Source organism: Hyperolius riggenbachi, chromosome 4, assembly GCF_040937935.1.
Source record: "Hyperolius riggenbachi isolate aHypRig1 chromosome 4, aHypRig1.pri, whole genome shotgun sequence".
Classification (NCBI taxonomy): Eukaryota; Metazoa; Chordata; class Amphibia; order Anura; family Hyperoliidae; genus Hyperolius; species Hyperolius riggenbachi.
Genome location: NC_090649.1, coordinates 157,101,746 through 157,125,499, shown reverse-complemented (window position 1 = coordinate 157,125,499; position 23,754 = coordinate 157,101,746). Strand labels below are relative to the sequence as shown.

The 23,754-nt window shown below is 42.4% G+C and overlaps 1 protein-coding gene across 1 annotated transcript in view; it reads right to left on the bottom strand.

The window, feature by feature from the left end:
- The window catches only part of CCNL1 (cyclin L1), a 45,254-nt gene that overhangs the window by 18,907 nt on the left and 2,593 nt on the right, over positions 1-23,754 (bottom strand). Inside the window, exon 3 of the mRNA XM_068280845.1 lies at positions 21,070-21,179. Coding sequence (XP_068136946.1) covers positions 21,070-21,179 — 110 coding nt within the window. The remainder of the gene's footprint in view (positions 1-21,069; positions 21,180-23,754) is intronic.

Below are 23,754 nucleotides of genomic sequence, written 5' to 3'. Positions count from 1 at the left end.
TTGCATAAAAGATGCATGCATCAGAGCTTAACTAGAATGCATTTCTGCCCAGCGCATAAGTGTGTTGCTGAAATCTGCTGAGAAGCTAATCCTTTCCTGCCAGAATAGTATCAAATAAATGTCTACACAACAGGAGGACATTACATGTATTTAATTTGACTAGTTTTCAAAAGAGGTTTATAACTGTGGCTGCCATTTCATTTTTTTTATGTATATTTTATGCTGGTCACACACTGGCAGATTAACCTTGCAGATTCTGATCAGTGGTTTACTGAAGGAAATGTTCAATGAGGTCTAGTAGTGGCGAATCTAGCATCAAATGGAGAGAAAAATGGATGACTGCTGCATATAGTTATGGCTTGAATCTTCCCTGCCCATTACAGCACATTTACTTCAGTGACCACTAGCACTGCTGGTAAACGGTGCTTATCAAATACATTAGGTGCCAGATCAGTCTGCTAGTGTATGGCCTAACATATTTCTCCAACGAAAACTGATACGAGTTGCTTGGTCTCCTCCTCACTAAGCTAGCTGGATGGATCAATCAATCAATCAATCAACAGGTACGGTTGTACTCGGAAGTTTCACTGCAGATCCTGAAGCCGGGTGCAGCATTATCATCCCCATTACTGAACAGAAAAGACTCTTTCCTTAAATGGTCACCCAAAATGATCCCTCAACAATTTAAAGCTTACACAGCTTTAGGGCCAGCGTGCAAGTCAAATGCTTTTCTACAAGCATGCAGAAAAGCATTTGATAGCTTCAGGAAGTTTTCACTCCCGCATGGGGACAAAGAGACATGGTGTTAAGCAACCCGAGGAGCAGCATGTTGCTTCCGGGTTTCGCTGAAACAACATCGGGGAGGGGGGGGGGCTTGGGGGTCTTTGGGGGAAATAAAATCGGGATCGGAAAGCAGCATTCGGGCAAAAACAGTAAAGGTGCGGGCAGCGCTTTAATGACAAAAGCAGTGGCCATCAGTAAACGTCTATTGTAATCAGTAAACGTCTATTGTAATCAGTAAACGTCTATGTACTAAACCTAGATTCCTGGTTACTAATCAAACATGCCCCAATTGTATTGCTCGTCTATAACCATTAATATAATTACGTTTAACTTGTGTTTTATGTAAGATTTATTCAAACTGCATAAACTGTTCGAGAACTATGCTTACAAGGTCAGGATTTTCAAAAGGATCCAGAAAACAAAAATGGCTCTCAGAAGCCTCTGCAAAAGCTGCTATTCTAAAACTACATACACATTTGGAAATGTCACCCAAAACAACTGGTAGGAATTGTTTAGGGCTCTCGTTTTGGAAGGAATGCTGCACAGACACTGTATGGTTCCCAGAAGAGCAGCATGTACCATTATTTGTGGAGGACACCACAAGCACCTTCACATAACAGGAACATCTTCTTAAAGAGACTCTGAAGCGAGAATAAATCTCGCTTCAGAGCTCATAAATAGCAGGGACACGTGTGCTCCTGCTAAACCGCCGCTATAGCGCGGCTTAACGGGGGTCCCTTCACCCCCAAAACGACCACTGCGACACTTGGTCGCAGATTTGGTCGTGATTTATTGCTTCCTGGAGGCAGGGCTAACGGCTGCAGCCCTGCCTCCAGTCGCGTCTGTCAGCGGCCCATCGCTGCCTCTCCCCCGCCCCTCTCAGTGAAGGAAGACTGAGAGGGGCGGGGGAGAGGCGGAGATACGCGCTGACAGACGCGCGTGGGGCAGGGCTGCGGCGGCTAGCCCTGCCCCAACCAGGAAGCGCTCCCCGGGTGTATCGAGGGGGATTTGGGGGTGAATGGACCCCCGTTAAGCCGCGCTATAGCGGCGTTTTAGCAGGGGCACACGTGCCCCTGCTATTTATGAGGTCTGAAGCGAGATTTATTCTCGCTTCAGACTCTCTTTAAGGACAAAAGGCATTCTGACACGATTGCTACATGGCAGACACCTGTACACACTTTAGATTTCCAACTCAATGGAGTAAAAATCTGAAGTAGCTTATGATTTTAAGCAGCATAACAACATCAGGTATTGTACAATGGTAGTGTTATGCAAATCAATGTTCAATGAAGTTAAAACCTACATCCAGGCAAGAACATCATCTTAAAGTGACCCTCCGGACTAAAAATCTACTCAGCAGAACTGAAAAGGCTTGGTGTTTCTTTACCAGTTTCACAGCATCAGTACTTTGTTTTCCTTACCAAAGCATCATTTTTAGCTGCATTTTTAGCTAAGCTCCGCCCCATCAAAGAAAACTGCCCGTGCTTTTTTCCCCTGATGCTGTGCAGAGCATGATGGGATTTCCTATGTTGTTATTCACGTTGCCTAGCAACTGGGAGAGGTGATCAGGACACAGGACAGTTGGAACTGTGTATCATGTTCCCAGTCACCTCCTTTCAACCAAAAAGATGGCTGCCATCATGAAAGCAAACATTTGCCTGTTCTTTTAAAACAGGGTGGGTAAGAGATTACATTACCCATTTATTTTAATTAACATAACTAATGTAACTTAATGACAGTATGTTTGTTTAGGCTGAAGTTCCTCTTTAAGGTTCGGTTCACATCGCAAAGCAGACATATTTCTGTCAGTTTTGCCGCATTGCAAAAACTGACAGTTGATGGATCCTTTGTTAATTGTTCAGATCCGTTGACACTTGTCAGCTCTCATGACCTGCATGGTTGATGCAGACAAAGAGATGCATCTCCCTTAGAAACCCATGATGGAAACATCTGCTCTGGACCCCAAGCAGGGTCCTGTTGGCTGTTTGAGAGTCTGTTTAGATGCCAGCCGATCCTTATGTACCTTAAAAAGGTCCTCTAATCCAGGGTGTCAACATTATTACAAAATGTACTCTAATGACTGTGTTGGTAAAGTATCCCCTGTTGTGAGTAACATCTCAAGTACCCCTTGACGCATACTTATTACCAAGAGTACTTCACAGAATATTTGTGTATAAATGCTTTTCAAACATTCCTTGATGCTTTTTATTAAATTACTAGTAGACCCAAGCCTGTTTAAAAATGGGCACTAGGTCTTTTTCCTGCCGCCAGTGCGCATGCATGCGCCCACCTGCCTCACTCCCTGGTCCCGTCCAGCTGTCCGTACTGCGCACATGCACAGTAGGCAAGTAACAGGGACAGCTGGACGCAGCGACACAGGGAGATTATAGTATAGGATAAATACTTATTCAGGTTAATTTATAAAGATTATTATTTAAAAAACTTAATACAAAAGATTGACTATGACAAATTAAAGTACCCTATAAGCCCAAAGGAGATGTGTTCAGAACCTAGAGCCTAATCTATCAGTTGCACTAAAGCAGCCACATACCTATAAATATTTACAGACCTGGCCACAATCATATGAAACCATGTAGGCGATAGCACTGTGTGCAAACAATCTACAGGCCTTGTACCAACTTCAGGCATGGAATCAGTCTGGGATTTGAAGCTCATACTATTTTCATTGTAGATCTGCTCATAGTCTTTCCTACCTCATAAGGTACAGCCCCCTGTTTTTTAGTTGCTCAGCAGCATTTTGGAGGTCTAGACCGGATAACAGGTGAGAATGCGGTAACATGGATAAAATGCAGAAACTTTAAAAGCCAAGAGACACTGAAGATTGTTGCACATGTCAGCAAGTTTTATTTGTGCCTGGAACAGCGTTCTAAATTGCTGCCATGAAAGGCTGATTCTGACAGGCTTTTGAGAATATTTTTATCTGGTAGACACTCCCTTTAAAGCAGTCACGACATATCCAAATTAAAACGGATAAGCCAAAATGTAAAAGCACTTGACTGTTAAAAGTATTGCAATTCATTTTTATACTCTAAATATAAGTTGATCTATATTCAGTATAAAAATGGCATTATATTAACATGGTAATATGAAACAGATTCTAAACTACTAACCTGGAAATGTATTTAATGAACGTACATCTCTGTCCACCCACAGAACAAAATGAGTCCTCATTCAACATAAAATTCAAATTGACCAAGGGAAACTAATACATCAGTTTGACATGGTGGAATATAAACTGAGAGGGATATGGATGTTTCCTTTTAAACAATACCAGTTGCCTGATAGTTCTGCTGATCTCTTTGGCTGAAATAGTGGCTGAATCACACACCTGAAACAAGCATGTAGCTAATCCAGTCGGACTTCAGTCAGAGCACCTGATCTGCATGCTTGTTGAGGGGCTGTAGCTAAAAGTATTAGAGACACAGAATCAGCAGGGGAGGTCCACAGATTATGATCGGTTTCAGGCTGAAATCGATTCACAGTCTGTTTGCAGTAAGGTGGCCATACGATCCCTCTCTGATCAGATTCGATCAGAGAGGGATGTATCTTTTGGTCGAATCTGATGGCAAATCGACCAGTGTATGGCCACCAATAGGCAGTCATGTGACACGGGAGAGATCAGATTACAACTTGTGATTAGACACAAATGAGGGGGTATTAAAAAGGCTAAACTCACTAAATACATACAGGGTGCAATTCTCTATGTATTTCTTCAGTTCTGTGGAAGAGTTCAGGTCCACTTTAATTGTTCATCTACTTTCAAAACTGTATTAAGCTCTTCTAGTGTCACAATGACTTGTCCAGCATGGTTGAAAAATGGACCTTGTCTGACAACAGCCTCATACACATGCCAGATAGTTGTTGGGCGAAGCCATCTCAGATGAAAATCAAGTGCATGTACAGATTTCCATCTTGTATACCAAATCTCTAGAGACCAATGGCAGACCAGGTCCATTGTTTCTCTTTTTGCTTCACTGCCCCACTCTCCCTCCCCACAGCAACAGACATGGCACTCTGCTATAATAGAGGAAGGTGTCTGAACAGTGCTCGGATCCTAAACTTTTGCCTAAGGGATCCAGTTCCTTTGTACAACAAGCACTATGCGTGCGTATGTACCTTTAGTGCGCCAAAATGTCCTGTACAATACTTGCTAACGAGTTAGTTACAAGAAAAAGGTAACTAGTTGCAGTAAGGGCACAACTAGATATAATTTAACTACCCTCTGCGATTCTGTGTTGTATTAGTTGTCTCTTATGTCCTGATTAGCAGGAGGCAGTTATATAGAATTCTACTTAGAGCAATAATTCAAGAGTCTTTCACTCCTAACAAGATGTTTTTTACCGGGACCAGGTAGAGAACAGCAATTTTACTGTTACTTATGGAGCCCTCTCTCCTCACACGAAAGCACATGTAATGATCACGTCAGCTGGAAAAAGCTTCATTGTCTGTTTACTGATTGTAAGAGATGTTGTACATTGCAAGCGTCGTACGCATACTAGAGGGAACATGGCCGAAATGGCTGTTCGGCGCCATCTCTGCCAAGAATCTAGTGTGTATAAATGTCCCGCGATGTCACTTAAGGCCCGTACACATGTTCAATCAAACCACGTCTGATTTTGGTCTGTTGGATGACAATAAGGTGTGTGTACGTGTGGCAAATGACTAGACGAGTGACTGATAACAGGAGGTTTACCCGATATATCCGGAGGATCAACTCACACGGCTGTTTGGCTGATACTGTGAAGTTAGTCAGATGTGTACAATGTACTTTGAACAATATACTTGTTTTGAAACCAGCCATGTCGTGCAATTCATCACTTTGCTTGTGTGCACAGCATGTAAATGAGTTGGTCATTAAGTTGGTTGGTGCGTGGAAATTATTAAGTCGTGTAAACAGTTTGTCGTTATGCCAGTCATTTCGTGGTGTTAGTCGGGCACTTTGTTGGACGTGTGTACGTAGCTTTGGAAACCCGACATTCTGGATCTCTAAACAACACCAGCAAACATTCTCACAAATACCCCAGCTGTTGTCCCGCCTTCCACTCTATAGAAACAGCACACGGCTATTCCAGAGAAACGTCTCTGTATAGCGCTTGTTTCCCGCAGTGTTGTCTTAAAGATCAAACACGATCCTTTTATCTTTCACAGGCATTTAATCTAAATAAGGATAATATCAAGGAAATAATAATGAGATGTGGCAATACTGACATCTACTCTACCAATTTATATAAAGTGTAATTTTACCATGAAGGTCATTTAAAATATAGCGACATAAAAATCAGTACTGCTGACATTCAATACTCGGCCTCTAAAAGAGTTATTACAATCCAGTAGTGAAATTAGTAAATAATGAAAATGTCTATCAAATCTGAGTACACTAAAGTCCAAAAGAGGATAGCTGGTGGTAATCATGTACTCCTCAATAACTGTTGCACTGTTGGGATAGAAAGATGAAGGTTGCTGCTGTTTATTTTTTTAATGTGTAACTGTCAGGCATAAAATCAATTATTTTTATCTGGTAAACAAGTAATAAGGATGCTAACCAGGCAATCCAAAAGTTAAAATCACTATTACTTTTCTTGTTGGTAAATGATCATTCCCCAGTTTACCTGACTCATTTGGTACACACACAATTATGTACACAAAAAGCAAGTTGCAGGGCATGCTGGGTTGTCTTTTTTTGCTTCTCTATATCCCCTCAGACATAACTAATGCAGCCTGATTGGCTGAAGCCTCTTTCCCTCCTGTTTTTCCCTCCCACACCTCTGTTCCTCTCTGATTGGCCAATATTTCTCTTGCTGAGACAATGCACTTTCTGTAGTGACGGGCGGGCATATCAGGCAGAGAAGAGTAGAGCAGGAAATGACATCAGAATTGGCTTCTAAATAGCCACACTTAAAATGGGAAATGCTAAGAATGATTTTTTTTTTTTTACTGTAAAAAAAAAAATCACTAAAATCAAAATGTGGACAGTGCAATACATATGCAAGTAGAGCAAGTATTAATCTACTTATGTATGTGGGTTTTTTCTGAGATAGTATGGCTGACAGCTCCCCTTTAAGTTCAAACCACCTCCATTGTTGCCCCATTACTTACGAAGTCCCTGACAAAGAAAAAACATGCAGATCATTTGTCCTGGAAATTTCATGATGGTTGGTTTGATAAGTCACTCAATTGTGAAGGTGGTATCAGAAGGGTGACGGCCAGCTCTGGAGCCTGAATCATTAAACACATTAGAAATTAAGCCAACAATTATATTACAGTCTTAATAACTCCTTTCAAAAGACTAGAAGAATAAAAAAAAGCTGTACTATCATATATGAAAGCAAATACTGCTCTTAAAAAACTGTGTACAGCACCTGTGCTTCAGAAGTGTGAAGGTGCTCAGTTTATAACACTGCACACAATTTAAATATTAGCTATATGGTATTGTAATTTTTGAAGGTCTGACTTCTAAATCCAATTAACAGAGGTTATCAAAGTTCATTTTTTTCATACAGTGCAATGAAAACAGATGTGTGGGTGCCCTGCAATACTCCTGAACTACAACTATAAATTATGAATGGACAAACATATACTGTATGTGCTAAACTAAAAGGTAATTTCAGATGCCTACTAGTAACTTAGCATTATAGCAAAAGTGTCTCTAGCAAATGTCCTGCAGCCCCCAGTGTATTGGGCATAGCAATAGGATAATGCCAAAGCATATAGCAAAATGACAAGAGGACATAAAGTTGCATTCCCTGTTTTCTGTGCATGGGATTCAGTCACCACACAGTCACTCTTCACCTCCCCAAACATCAGCACACGCTTGCTTGGCTCTAGCTGAGCATGGCCCCTGTAGAGTTTGTACCCAAAACTGTTACCCCAACCATTAATGAACATTTACATTGAGATAAACAGAGATTAAGTGTGTATAAACTTTAATGCTGGGAATACACGTTACGTTTTGCACGTTCGATTCGGCGCGCGATCTATTAGCCATTCGATTTTCTGCTCGATTCTCTTATCTTCCACTCGTTTTTCTTATCTTTTTTCCATTCACTTCTATGAGAAATCGAGTGGAAAAGGATCGAGCGGAACATCGGACATGTCGGAATTTTATCGTCGAAGGCATTAATCGGAACGATTTTTAGCAAAACATGTACAGTGTATTCCCAGCATAAGGCTCTACCTAACACTACTTCAGTCATTTTGTTTTTGTAAGCCAAAAGGAAGATAAACAGGAATTTCTGGGATGAAGGAACTTAACTATTGTGTAAGATACAGGTTATTTTAGTGGCATTATGGGTTGTGCTACAATTCTAAAAAGTGTATCTGAATTATTTGCAGTATGAACTTAATATGGCAGCTAATGATTTATAAATGCAAAAACCTTTAAATGGAAATATCAAGCAAGTACCCTAAAGCTGTTTATGGAAAGTGATATCTGTAGTACAGTTCACACCAAGGAACCCCATCTAATTGTTTTTAGTCATAATGTACATTTGACAACATGAAAAGGAATGTTTTCATAAACATTTTAGCATTGTAAAGCATGTATACAGTATAGTGTATAAATGCTTGTGAAGACATAAGTAATGTAGTGAAGAAATAATACATTTACAAACAACTACATCTTGCAAACCTGCAGCTAAGGTGCTCCAAGATGGCAATTTTGGCTTATACCTCACATACTCTGCCTACAAACCTGCTCTGCGTACCGAATTAAAAAAAAATATAGAACGGTTTAGGCCCTGTTTAGATTGCCAAATGCAGATGGCCATGTGATCGGAACGCACACCATCTGCGTTTGCATGCATTGCGTGGCTGATACCCATTCACTGAAGTGAATTGATCAGCAGCGTGTTTCGGGAAAAAATGCGTGCAGCATGCGTTCGCGGACCGCACTGGTCTGGAACGCATGCAGTGTGAACATCAGACAGTGCAGTCTACGCACTTCTGATGTCGCGGGTGCCTGCCTCCTGCACGCGTTGCCAAAATACGGACAGCAACACGTGCAATGTGAACGGGGCCTTAGATAACTTAAGGTGTACATTGGTTGGACTGCTCTTTGTATTCTACTTGCATAATAATCTGGTTGTCCCTGCCAATGTTAAGTAGATGTTGGTATAAACTTAAAAAAGGGAATCTGGTATTAACTTAAAAAAGGGAATCTATTTGTTTTTATCAGTTCTACTTGTTATCTGACATGTTTACAGGCTAGATCCCTACATTGTTATTTATTCAGGGTGGAATACAGTGCAGCCCACTTTGCAGAGTACTGTGGGCTCTTATAAAGAGTAAGGCTGGGTTCCCACTTGCAGCTGGACCACGTACTCCAGCAGGAGCGCCCAGTTTAGTGTCTGCTCCGATGGTCCGTTGGGGTCTAGCTGGAGGAAACAGTAAATTCGGGCGCCTGAGGCTAGTGGACAAATCGGGCGCCGCCATTCACTCCTATAATAAATATCGTTTAATGGGCGCCCGATAGGAAAAAAGGGCGCCGGTGAAAAATAACGTTTTAAAAGCGGCGCCCGGAGACTTAATGTTTTATTACTGCTTCTCATGATTACACATTATTTAATGATTTATACATTTTTAAATATTATTTTTAAACGAAAAACAGTACAATATTTTTTTTCAAACATTATTTTTAAACGAAAAACAGTACATTTTTTTTTTACATTATTTTTAAACGAAAAAACCAACAGGGGGGTCTTAGGTTTAGGCACCAACAGGGGGGTCTTAGGTTTAGGCACCAACAGGGGGGGGGGGGGGTCTTAGGTTTAGGCACCAACAGGGGGGTCTTAGGTTTAGGCACCAACAGGGGGGTCTTAGGTTTAGGCACCAACAGGGGGGTCTTAGGTTTAGGCACCAACAGGGGGGGGGGGGGGTCTTAGGTTTAGGCACCAACAGGGGGGGGGGGGGGTCTTAGGTTTAGGCACCAACAGGGGGGGTCTTAGGTTTAGGCACCAACAGGGGGGGTCTTAGGTTTAGGCACCAACAGGGGGGGTCTTAGGTTTAGGCACCAACAGGGGGGGTCTTAGGTTTAGGCACCAACAGGGGGGGTCTTAGGTTTAGGCACCAACAGGGGGGCCTTAGGTTTAGGCACCAACAGGGGGGGTCTTAGGTTTAGGCATCAACAGGGGGGTCTAGGGGTTAGGGGTAGGTACAGGGAGGGTTACTTAGTAATTTTTTTTTTTTAACGTTATTATACGTTTCAGTATTTAAACGAAAGATTAACGTTTTTACAATTGCCGATTTAATGCACATTATTTAATGATTTATAACTTTAAAAAACATTAATTTTAAACGAAATACAGTACAATACATTTTTAAACGTTATCCATGCTTATCGTTAAAAACCCGGCGCCCTTTTTTCCCAGCGCCCCTTTTTAACGTACGCCTAGCTGGAGCCCAGAGGAGATGCGTTTCAACCATAGGCTGTAGGAGAAACGCATCTGCCTGTCTGGGAAAATGGCGGAAGGGACAGAAGTACAGTCCACTTACCGTAACGGATCCATAGCAGACTGACAAGTGTGAATGGATCCTAATTATAAAATAGGATGCATTCACTGTGAAGTTTTGCAATACGGTAAAACTGACAGCAAAAAATTGCCTGTTCTGCTCAAGTGTGAACACTTGGGAGCTTGAAGGACATTCCCTGTAACGCCACCTACATACTTCACACATCGGTCACTGAAAACAATTTTGAGGATGAATCTGGATGGCTGCGTTTATATTTATATGCAGCTCTGTACTGAAGTAAACCGGACATATGCGTTTTCTGTACAACTTAAGGGGCTCTTTATAAAATGCAGACTGATCACTACTTTATGGCTGGTCCCTCATTGCATAACAAAACATCAGCCTGTTCATTAAAAAAAACCAGATGCTATGCATTGTTTGACTCCATTGCAATGTTTTTCTCTTAACTGTCCACTGGCTTGAACGGATAACATAGTACTGAAAAATCATGAACTCGCTGACCAATGAGAGTGGAAGAACACCAACATTGTTGGTACTGAATTTAGCGTGGCTGTGGGTTCACAAGAAGGTGAACCTGACTGCAAGGGGGGGGGGGAGGGTCCATTATTTCTGGTGACCACAAACTCCTCTGTGGCCCCACAGATTTGAACAGCGTTTTTCATTTTCAGGTAGAATAGCTAATCTGGCAGAGAAGTGCAATGTGGCACTTGCAATGTACCTAACTGCATCTTTATAAATAGGATGCCGGCAGAGATCACACGACACTGCAGGGTCGAGGCTGTGAGGGGGAGGCACGAGGTATAGTGTGGGGAGTGTTATCACATGGCGGCCGGGGTGAGTGGGGAGGACAATGCCCTGGGCTGAACTGATCTGCCAGGCTGGTTGCTAGCCTTGAGCATTGGGGGCCACTGTACACATGCTAGATTCTCGTCAGAGGCAGTCACTGTCAAGCACCCTGGTCGAGTTTCATCTAGCCTGTGCACGGGGGCTTCAGTCTGTATAGAGCCACATTTGTTGATTGTAAAAAAAAAAAAAAAAAAAAAACACACTACAAAAATTTGACAATTTCAAATGGGCATTTTTTTTTTTTACATGAGGCAGTTCAGTTAAAACTATACATTTTTGTGGACATACCATGATGGTACACCAATGTACACAAAGGTGTGTCAATTTTAACATTAAAAAAAAAAAAAAAGCGTGAAAAAGCATTTTTAACCGCAAGAATTTTTATAGTGGCCCAGAATTACAAGCATTTATCATGCGCAATCTATCCATATACTTTGCTCCATATGTAAAGTGCAGAGGAAAACCAGTGACTTGGTAATAGGATGTGCCCTGGACATTTGTAGAGGTGTGTGATTAATGAAATGTTGTAGGATATATATTCATACTGAATTTTCAGGTCAGAAAACTCAGCATTTTCACAACTTATGCTTGATACGCCCCCTAAAAATTTGTCTCTCAGTAACAAGGTCCTATCAAATGTTTAAAGCGGATCCGAGATGAAAAACTACCTATAACAAGTAACTTGTCTATATATCTTATCTAAAGTCTAGATGGTTTACACAGCAAACATAGCTGCAAACAGTTTTAATAGAGTATGATTATTTATTCCTGTGATACAATGACAGCAGCCATGTTGTTGGTAAACATTACACAGAGGCAGGCTTATCTGTATCTTGAGCCATCAGCCTAATCCCCCCCCTCCTCCCCCCTGCCTCTGAAATCAATGGCTAGTAATACCTCCCCCTCCTCCTGCCCAGACTGAGCTCACCTGAGCCCTTGCTACTGCCAAGGCTCTCTGAAAATCTGTGGGTGTGGCTTTTTTAGTATATAGGGAATTAGAGTATTAAAACAAAAAAAAGTTTTTGGCTTGAGGAATGCCCTATAAACAATAGGAAAGGAACACAATTATGCAATGTGTAAAAGTTCACCTCAGATCCACTTTAAACCCTGCCAGTAAGATCAAAGTAAAAGAAACACCACTGCACTCACTCTCCTTGCGGCGAGGTGCAGGATTCAGACAGCAATGCCACAGGAAAAAGGAACTGCACTCTCTGATGGGTGGAATACAAACAATTTTATTGAGCAACCACAAGACAGAAGTAAAAGGCTGACATGTTTTGGACAACGAGTAAGACTGAGTTGTCCAAAACATGTTAGCCTTTTACTTCTGTCTTCTGGTTGCTCAATAAGATCATTTGGATGCCACCCATCGGAGAGTACTGATATTCCTTTTTCCTCTTCCAGTAAGATCATAGCAACGTATAGTCCGAATTACAACTACAATCCCAGGGTACATATTGATGAAAAACGTGCAAGAAAATTGGCTCTAAAGTGATTTTCTAATAGTAAAGTACGGTATTTAATATTGTTAAAGAATTATTCTAAACTTCTTTAATGTGAATTTCATATTGGTTAGGGGAGATGTATATCAAGAGTAATATCGTGTCAGTGTGCGTGTAATATCTACATATAAAGACCTGATGAAGCACATGAACATTTGTGATGGAAAAAGATTTAAAAGCATCTGTTAAATTAAACTTGGACAGCAAATACAAAAGTTTAACATGATACAGGAGTTTGTCTGAATGGATCACGAGTGGCCAACCTGTGAGTCCCCGATTCCAGTGACCTATTCTCAGAGCACTGGCTTCTCCATGGGGATTTTCGACACTTCACTCACTGTTGCCAAGACGATAGCTTCATCTCTATGTACCACTCCACATCACCCAGGCATTGGTAAATGTAGCTGGTTGCTGTATAGTCGGTTGCAAGGGAGAAAAATGCAAAGTCAATACATGTGTCTAAAACATTGAAAGGTAACATGATTTTTCTTCTGCTTGCTTTACACATTATAACCACTGCCAATGAGGTATAGTCAGATTCTTCATGAAGGAACTACACTGGAAAGACTAACTAGATCCAGCAGGTGTATACAGCATGGCCACGGCTATGACCAAATGAAAAGTCTTGCCTGAATATATACATATGAATGACATGTACTGGGACAATACTTTATTGTCTTAGCACACTGAACTTACTGGAAATGACTGTAAAGCAAACCAAGTTCATAGAAACATTTTATTACAACAGATCACAGACTAAAGCGTTAGTGTTTTATCATAAATTCAGAACCACCATTTCAAACCTTAAAGGGAACCTGAGGTGACAGACATATGGAGGCTGACATATTTCCTTTTAAACAAGCTTATCCGATGCCTTTAATAATTGTACCCATAGACTCTGAAAATGCGTGCAGATCAGATGTTTCTGACTTGATGTGTGACTGGATTAGCTGTATGCTTGTTTCAGGTGTGTGATTCAGACAATGATGATGCTAAAGAGATCAGCAGATCTGCCAGGCAACTGGTATTGAGTAAGAGGAAATAAAAGTCAACCTCCATATGTCTCTCACCTCAAGTTCTTTTTAAACACAAAAGATGCTAATGTTCTGAGAATGTTCTGAGACATGTAGGAAGTGTGACTGCACTACATTTTGTACTTCTGCATAGCAACTAGTGCATCCCTTTCATGTTCTCATCTGTCCTTGCAATAGAGAAAGGAGAAAAGGACAGATTGCTAGCAGAGGTACAAAAACTGTTTTTCAGTCAGATGCTTCACAAGTGGTCCATTGAAGTGAAAATATTGAACAAAGAGGATGTGTTGGGCTATTACGGATAACTTCCTCACTGTCAGAGGGTCCTCACTTCCTGCCCCAGAATCAGAAAAAGCAGAGGATAGCTTTCCCTTGTGTACACAGATAGATAATGTCTGTTCAGTAGAATGGAAATAGCTTTTGTCTGTACACCACTGGAGAGATTCCCCATTGCTTACTAAGCACAGGTCATGTAGCACTGACATGCCAAGCATTTAGTATTTTAAGTCTTGGTTCTCTTATTAATGTCAAAGCTATGATAACTTGGGCCACAGAGTAATGTGGACAGCTTACTTAGATGCGAAACTCCAGTTCTGTTACATGTACTAAAAACATATCAGTGCAGCAGGTATTTTTATAATTAAGGCTGGGAGCACACGTGTCTGTTTTTGAGTGCTTTTTCTGTACAGGAAACTGAGAACATGTTAAAGGGAGTCTGAAGCAAAATTAAAAAACAGAAAACAGATACTTTCCTAGGGAGAGTGAAAGCTCTGTGTCCTATAGAGCACAGTTCCCCAACCCTGTTCTCAATGCCCACCAACAGTGCATGTTTTGCAGAAAACCACAGACATGCACAGGTGAGGTAATTAGTCTTAGCAGAGACGATTAACTCCCTCTGTGGATTTCCACAAAGCATGCACTGTTGGTGGGCCTTGAGGACAGAGTTGGGGAACACTGCTTATAGAGACTTCCGGTTCTCCTCACAGTCCCAGCGTTCCCCAGCAGGCTTCCCTGTTAGCAGTCTATGACCAATCAGTGGTAGACTGCTCTCTTCAGCTTTGGCTGATATTCGGAAGGCCTCAGGCTCCCAAAGATGTGCTGCTCTGCACACACGAGTGCCCTCTCTCGCGCATGAACACTATGGAGCTGCAGATGGAGGATCCGCAAACTCAGTGGAATGGTAAAAGCTGGAACTCTTTATTGAAAAACCACATACAAAAGACATGTAAAAGCCACAGGAACAACTGACGCGTATCGGGTATAGCACAACCATGATTAAGGGCGAATCCTGAGCCCGATACGCGTCAGTTGTTCCTGTGGCTTTTACATGTCTTTTGTATGTGGTTTTTCAATAAAGAGTTCCAGCTTTTACCATTCCACTGAGTTTGCGGATCCTCCATCTGCTGTTACTTCTGGTTTGGCATACCTGACCCTGCACAAGTGGATGTATTCTATGGGGGTCTAAGAGCTAACAGTATGGAGCTGCCTGTCTTTTGGAGGACTCTGGCTCCCGAAGACTTCAGAAGTCTCCCACAGATTTTAACGGAGAAGCCTGCTGGGGAACGTAAGAACAGGAAGGCTCTATAGGACCCAGAGCCTTCCCTCTCCTTAAGTGTCTGTTTTTTTATTTTTAAAACAGATTCAGATTTACTTTAATCAATGGGATAATGTACACTTGAATGCATTTTTTTTCAAGCAAAAAGCCCATTAATTAACAGTTTCTTAGTTTTCCTGAGCAGAAAATGCACACACAAAAAGACAAGTGTGCTCCCAGCATCAATGTTATCAGATAGCTGTGAACCTCCAAACTGACTGTAACCGCAGGCAACGCTGTTCGTTTCAGTATTAGACAGCTTGAGGAAGATTTTCATTTATGCCTGCGTTTCTTTGAAAAGGTTTTTTTTTATTTCCTTTGCTTGTATTACATGGCACTAGAGCAAAGGAAGAGGGTGAGTGGTGGTGGTGGAAGGTGTATAGAGGTCACCAGAAGAAGTGGATTGATGTTAATGGTCAACTGACCTGAGAGGAATATGGAGGCTGTCATACTTATTTCTTTTTAAACAATACTAGTTACTTGGTAGCCCTGCTGATCTATTTGGCTGCAGTAGTGTTTGAATTACACACCTGAAACAAGCATGCAACAAATGCAGTCAAACCTAAAGCTGAGTACACACGTACGATAACGATCGTTCAAAAACGAACGATAACGACAATCGGAACGATAATCGTGCGTTCAAAAAGTGTGAACGATCGTTTTTGTGAACGATAACGATCGTTATCGTTCAATCGGACCGATCCAACCCGGCGGATTTTTTCGAAAGATAATCGTTCAATCGTTGCAGTGTGTACAAAGATCGTCCGATAACGCATGTTCTTATTGCCTGTCATAACGTCACTTCCGTTTGCGCACGCATTTTTTAATCGTTCGTCGTTCAGTACTTTATACTTATATCGTTCACGTGTGTACACAATCGTTCATTACGAACGATCTTTTCGGTCTAATTTGAATATCGTGTAAACGTCACGAATCGTTCGTAACGAACGATCTTTATCGGACGTGTATACGAACCTTTAGTCAAACATCTGGTCTACATGCTTGTTCATGGTCTATGGCTAAAAGTACTAGAGAGAGAGGATCAGCATGACAGCCAGGCAATGTGCATTGTTTAAAAGACAGATATGGCAGCCTCTCTATACCTCTGAGGTCAGTTGTCCTTTAAGCCACAAACACACATTTAATTAAACTTAGCCAAGGCGGTGGTAAAGACTGCAAATATGAGGATCTAGTGTGTGTACAAAAGCTTGTCAGATTTCTGATCCTCTTCCTGCACGAGCCGCCATACTGCGCCTGCTGACTACAGCTGCGCCTGCACAGTAAGCTGGAGCTACTGCGCAGGCATGATCATGAATGAAGAAAAAGCATGGCCTGGATCTTGCAGAGGGTCCCAGCGGGCATTGATAGGTGGGAGAAAAATAAGGGAAGCTTCAGGAGGATCCAGAGGCTTCCATCTACCTAGGAAAGTATATGGCCTTACAAGATTTTAGCTCGGGTTACCTTTTACACCTGCAGATGAAATCTGTGGCGTGTTGCCCTATTTTACCGCAAAGGGCTGCAATAGCAATTAAAGTCTAGAGACTTTCATACCTATTGCAGTCCGTTGTGGTGCGCCAGAAGTATCAGTTCTGACACAAGGGCTGCAGCGAGTTACGCTCTGCTGCAGACACATATGAGTGAGGTTAGTTGCGGTGCGATACGGCAGAAGTATCACACCGCAAAAAAAGTATAAAACCAGCCTGAAGGCTTCCCAAGAACAGTGGGGCATGCACGATATAGCCACACAATTAGGGTTCATTCTCACTCTGTTCACTATGTTGCAATTAAAGGTGGTGCAACTTATAGTGTGGACAGCAAATAGTGCAAGGATGGACCTCATTTTTAATGGGACCCTTTTTACTCCCTTGGGGCCCATTTCCATTACATGCAAATTGCGGCCATTTCCATACAAGATTTCGGATGCAGAACCACAGCTTACTGAAATCAGCTTTGCTTGCAGGGAGAAAAAATGATGCATGCTGCAGTTTTTCGCAGAATGCATCCAATGGCACAGTTATAGTGATTCAGATGCAAACTTGCATGAACACAGGTGCTGCATCCATTTCTGAAACCTCAGGGGAAATGCTGCCTTTGCATCGTGTGAATACAACACACGTGACAAATGAGAATGGGCCCTAAAATGGCAAAACAGAAAAGGAGGTTTAAATGGACAAACGCCAAATTTAAAAAGGAGCGGGAACTATAACAATTGTATGATTTAAACAGTCAAACTGAGATCCGACTAGACTTTACATCCATTCCATTCACCATCCAACCAAACATGCATTTACTTTTCTGCCCATTGGTAGCTATTAGACACAAATTTACATGTATCTGCAAACAAAATAACTATTAAGCTTTTTTAAAGGCTTGGGGGAAAAAAAAAACATTTTACTTGAAACATTTTATCAAATATATAACTTGAGTAAAGACTTACTGCAGTGTCAGAACTCCTCCCTAACCCCTCTGCTGTTTGTAACTTATTCCATTCTAAGCCAACGACCAGGAAGTGTTGGCAAACTGACTCGGAAGGAATTTATCCTGCACATGCACAGTATAGCACCCAACTCTCCCCAGATTCCCATGCCTGCTTACGTCACACTAAGCAGCCAGGTTGGCTATACTGCACGTGCGCAGAAGAAATACTACCTACGGGCCAGAGTTTGCTGACACTTTTTGGTCAAATCATGATAAATTACAAAGGTGTGTGCGCGGTGCTACCGCAGTGTTCCCCAACCCTGTCCTCAAGGCCCACCAACAGTGCATGTTTTGTGGAAATCCACAGAATTAATCAGCTCTGCTGCAACACTAATTACCTCACCTGTGCATATTCGTGGTTTTCTGAAAACATGCACTGTTGGTGGGCCTCGAGGACAGGGTTGGGGATGTGCTACCATGTAGGTAGTCTCCCCCCCATAAGTAGCCTTTTCCTCTCCCCCCCCCCCCCCTTATAGGTAGCACTACCCGGCACTCGTTTACCTGCTCTCTACATCAGGCTGCCACCCTGCACAAAGTCTGGCTCCCTCTCGCTGTGCTGCCCAACGCCATACCTCAGATCAGCTGTGACACGCAGTGAAGAGACAGCAAGAATTGCCCAGTTACAGCATCTGCTGTATACAGAAAGTAAGCAGTGATGTCACTTCCTATATACAGCAGCCACTAACTGTGCAACACTCAATATCTCTTCACTGCGGGTCACCGCTGATCTAAGATCTGAAGTATGCTGCTGCGCAGCGAGAGGGGGCCGAGCTTTGTGCAAGACCACCCAAAGGCTACTTATACTGTAAGAGAGGAATTCTGTCAGTCAGGGGTGGCTGGTGATAGTGGTCCTAGGGCAGTAAAAAGTACAAATCCAACCATGAGTGTAGTGTAACGTTGGGGGCAGAAGGTATTAGTGTAGTGTAGCTGGTCTGAGTAGCTTAGAAAGTTTTGGGGGAAAAGGGTCCATAAGACACCCCTGCACCATAAACGCACCAATTTCAGTTGTTTTTTTAACCCGATTTTTTGCCCTCTAAAACTAAGTGTGTCTTAGGCCCCATTCACACTTAAAAGCGCAAAATACCGGCGAATACCTCCGGCATTTTGCGGGAGTGATTTTTCCGCGATTACACGCAGAAAAAAAAAATATCACTGGACTGAGTTTTCTGTGATTGTGTTTAGCGCTTCTATAGCACTGAAACGCGATTGCCGGGAAATCGCCTAAAAATGGTGCAGGCTACACGTTTTGGTGATTTACGTTAATCGCCGGCCATTAATGCAAATCACCCAAGTAAGAACGGGCCCATAGGGTTTTATTGCACTAGCGCTTGAGCGTTTTGCTGGCAAAACGCTCTAGGGTGAATGGTCCCTTATAGTCCAAGAAATTTGGTACCTGGGGCTTCTTCCACCCCCATAGTGTCTGAGGTCCTTTTGAGTGCTCTAGGTCTCCTCCGTTCTGCTGTTATCGACCCAACTAAAATTTGCAACTGGCTGAGTTGAGATTGCATGAACTGTAGCCCGCGACCCAGCCAGTCACAGACTTAAGTTTGGGTGAAAGCGGCACAACACAAGGGATCCAGAGGACTTCGATGGACCTCAGATACTACAGAGGCTGTAAAAAGCTCCAGGTAAGTAAGATTCAAGGCGGCGGCGGCCTCCCTCCCCCCCCCCCCTCCCCACACACACATTGTCCTTTAAAGATCTCCCTTGCAGAATAACGGTAAACATGAATGGATTTAAAATAAGATCACTGTAGAGTATTGGAACAACAGTCATTCTAGACAACTAGAATTCTCAAAAGCTAATAGATTTTACATGTTTCCTATCTGCTCTACATACCATTTTTGCCCCTTTAGGCTTCTTGCACACAGGGACGTTACAGGCGCACGTTAGTGCAGCCTGTAACGCTCCCCCAACGCACAGTAATATAACACAAATGGGCTGTTCACACTGCCCACGTTGCGTTACATTGTAACGCAGCAAAGTGCTGCATGCTGTGCGTTCTACGCAGCTAAGCCGCGTTAGACTGTTTGCACATGCTCAGTCATGTTGGGGAGGAGGGGAGAGGGGTCGGGCACATGGCTAATTAATATTCACTGCACTTTGTGACGTGCAGTGTTTACTTCCTGGAGCGGCCGCTCTGTGCGGCGATTGGCCGGGCGGGACCACATGATGCCGCATGCGTCCAAGAGTACGCATCACGGACGCCAGAGTGAGCTGCACAACGCGGCTCATTCCGACGTCCACACCAGAGAGCACCAGGCGTTGCATTAGGGGCACGTTATGTGCCCTATAACGTCCCCTAAACGCAACGTCCTGGTGTATAACTAGCCTGAAATAAGGCAACCATCTGTTCTATGAGAAATATAATTTTTACATGCACAACTGTTTAAACTTGAAATTAAAGCACTGGTAACAAAAAGTGCTTGCCTATTAAGGCTGAAAGATTTAGGGAATGTCACAAAACTGGATTGCTAAAAGCTATATTTAATCATGCAATACTATCAAGTTTCTGGAATGCAGAAGCCATGTTTAAAAAAAAACAAAAAAAACTCAATTCTAACACAAAAGCCATCTAGCTTTTTTTTTAACCTATAAAATCTATTTCAAATTCAAACCTGTGTCTTGTCTCTGACTTGTAACATAGGGAGTCTGTTAAAAAGGCTTGTTCATCCATACATAGTTAAGTGCTGAAAACAGATTCCAACACAAAATCTAAGAAAAACCAAGTCAAATATACATATAAAGAAGGAGTATCTTTTGCACAATCGTGACGCACAAAAACGGGGCAAACAGACAAAAAAAAAAAATCACAACACAACGTTGTTGTGTAGAATTTTAAAGTAATTGCCTCAAGAAAGCATAATGCCACTATTAGCAAAAACTGCCAACTTATTTTAAAAATAAAAAGATCACACGGAATCTTTAACTGTTCTTGTTATCCAAGAAAAAACAAAATAATGCAATGTGTGCACCATGCAATCCACATGGCTTGTGTTATTTCAAAGCTTGCTCAATTGTTATGGAACGCGTGCAGCTTTCAGAAACGCACTATAGACAGCACGTTATGATAACACAATCCATTACAATGCAGAGATGTGAACTTGCCCATACAGCTGTATGATCTGCGCATTCACCAGCACTAATGTGTTGTTACTACGCAATGCGCACTAAGTGAATAAGCCCTAAGCCTTTAGTGTGTAGCAGCCCCAAATGTCATGTAAAATTCATCAACTTCTATTTCTTAAGCATCACTACTAGGTAGAGAACTACAAGGCTGCTTTTCTGCACTCAAATGAAAGCCAGCAATGATATTCAAGCAGAAAGTAAAATGAAGAAAACATACCGTTTTGATCTTAATTGACGTAAGTGATGAAAAACATTTATGACATCTCTAATTCGTCTGGGTGCTTCTTCAATTTTGGAAGCAAGATTGATACAAGCCATGGCAACAATCTGAAAAGAAGTCAGTTTGATGAGAGTACCATATTTCAACATTTGGTAAAGAGAAAGAGTAACGTGGAATGGTTAAACAGTACTGCTAAATTAGTGAAGCTGCATAGCTATATGATAGACATTTACATTTCAAAGCATGAGACAGATCTAAGATATCAGGCAAGATCTTACCAACCTGTTGTATATCAATGCTATAAACCAGTACACATAACTAAGTCATGTTCTGTTTTTTTTGTAGGGGGGGGGCAGCTTCACAGATGGTGAATCAATTGCTGAAATCGATTCACAATCTGTTTGCAGTAAAGGCAGCCATACGATCCCTCTGTGATCAGATTCGAACAGAGAGGGATCTATCTGTTGGTCGATCTGATGGCAAATCGACCAGTGTATGGCTACCTTAAGATGGGGAGATTGACTCCAATAAAGGCAGAGCTACAGCGCAAAGCTCTGCCTCTTACAGGAAGCTCTCCCCACATTTTGCCCCAGGGATTTGGGGGGTATAAAGCCCTTGTTTTGCCACGGGAATGCAGTATTTCACCTCTCCTTATACTGCTTACACTAAATAGCAGGTAAAAAGCAGGATTTATTTTCGCTTCAGACTCTCTTTAAAATAGATTAACAGCAATCAGGTCTAGAGACAGTCCCACTTGCCTTGAGGGGAGCAGGGATTTACCTACTGGCAAAGAAAACCTATTCCATGAAAGAATTCAGATTCTGTATTGCTGTATACTATTAGTTTAGAATGACACATTATCTTTAGAAAGACTACCAGTGAGAAATACCAGGGCTGTGGAGTCGGTACAAAAAAATCTTCCGAATCCAACTCCGACTCCTCAGTTTATGAAACCACGACTCCAACTGCGGGTAACCAAAATGGCCCCGACTGACTCCTTAGTCTAATATTTAACAGGGCTGTGGATTTTGTACAAAAATCCCCCGACTCCTCAGTTTATGAAATCACGACTCCGACTCCACAGCCCTGAGAAATACTATAGATGGATAAACCCAATGCTATGGCATTTCATCACACTCCCTGGTGAGAAAGAGCAGAATATTGCAAACCAAGTTAAAGTATAACTGTCAGGCATAAAATCAATTCTTTATTTTTATCTGGTAAACAAGTAATAAGGATGCTAACCAGGCAATGCAAAAGTTAAAATCACTATTACTTTTCTTGTTGATAAATGATCATTCCCCAGTTTACCCGACTTATTTGGTACACACAAAATTTGGTACACAAAAATGAAGTTGCAGGGCATGCTGGGTAGTCCTTTTTTGCTTCTATTCTTTCCCCTCAGACTTAAAGAGAACCCGAGGTGGCATTGTATTACGTTAGTGGGGCACAGAGGCTGGTTGGGCACACTAACACCAGCCTCTGTTGCCCCATCGTGTGTCTCAAAGACCCCCCTGCTCGCCGCTATACTCCCCGCAGTGCTGGCGACACGCAGCGTGTCGCCAGCACAATGTTTACTCTAGCGCTGTCTGTCAGCTCCTCCGCCTCCTCCACATCGCCGCTACCCGCCCTCGTCCCTTCCCTCCAATCAGCGGGAGGGAAGGGACGAGGGCGGGTAGCTGCGATGCGGAGGAGGCGGCGCTGACAGACAGCGCTAGAGTAAACATTGTGCTGGCGACATGCTGCGTGTCGCCAGCACTGCGGGGGTATAGCGGCGAGCAGGGGGGTCTTTGAGACACACGATGGGGCAACAGAGGCTGGTGTTAGTGTGACCAACCAGCCTCTGTGCCCCACTAACGTAATACAATGCCACCTCGGGTTCTCTTTAACTAATACAGCCTGACTGAAGCCTCTGTCCCTCCTGTTTTCCCCTCCCACACCTCTGTTGCTCTCTGATTGGCCAATATTTCTCATGCTGAGACAATGCACTTTCTATAGTGAAGGGTGGGCAAATATGGCAGAGGAGAGTAGGGCAGGAAATTACATCAGAATTGGATTCAAAATAGCTACACTTAAAATGGAGAATGCCAAGAAGGGTTTTCTCCTTTTTTTACTGCAGAAAAATCACTAAAACCAAACATGGACAGTGTAATGCCTATGTTAGTAGAGCAAGTATTTATCTACTTATATATGTGGGGTTTTTTACGGAGATAGTAAGGCTGACAGCTCCTTTAAAAGATATTCTGATGTAGAACAAACAATACAAGTCTGTGTGAGAGACATCTGCTATAGAATCGCCGCTGGACTTCAGCATCATGTGCAATTTAGTCACACTCCTCCAACATTACATCTCTCTTATGTCTGGTACACATTATGCAATTTCCTATCAGATTGACATGTCAAATTTCCAAAAGGTCCCATCAAGTTTCTGTCCAAATTTTGAGATTGCTTTTGATCAAATCGATCGGAAATCTGATCTGACCAGTCGGAAATGATCTATTAAACTTGTTGATCTGATGCAAAATTGCATGGTGCGTACTAGGCATTAAAGTGTCATAACTGCTAATTGGGTTTCTGGTTTGTCCCCTGTATACTGTGGGCTAGGGAGAGGCCACGCTTCAAAAAGGAGGTAAGGGAACAGGTGAGAAAATGAGTGGCTACAGACACCTCACAGCATGATAC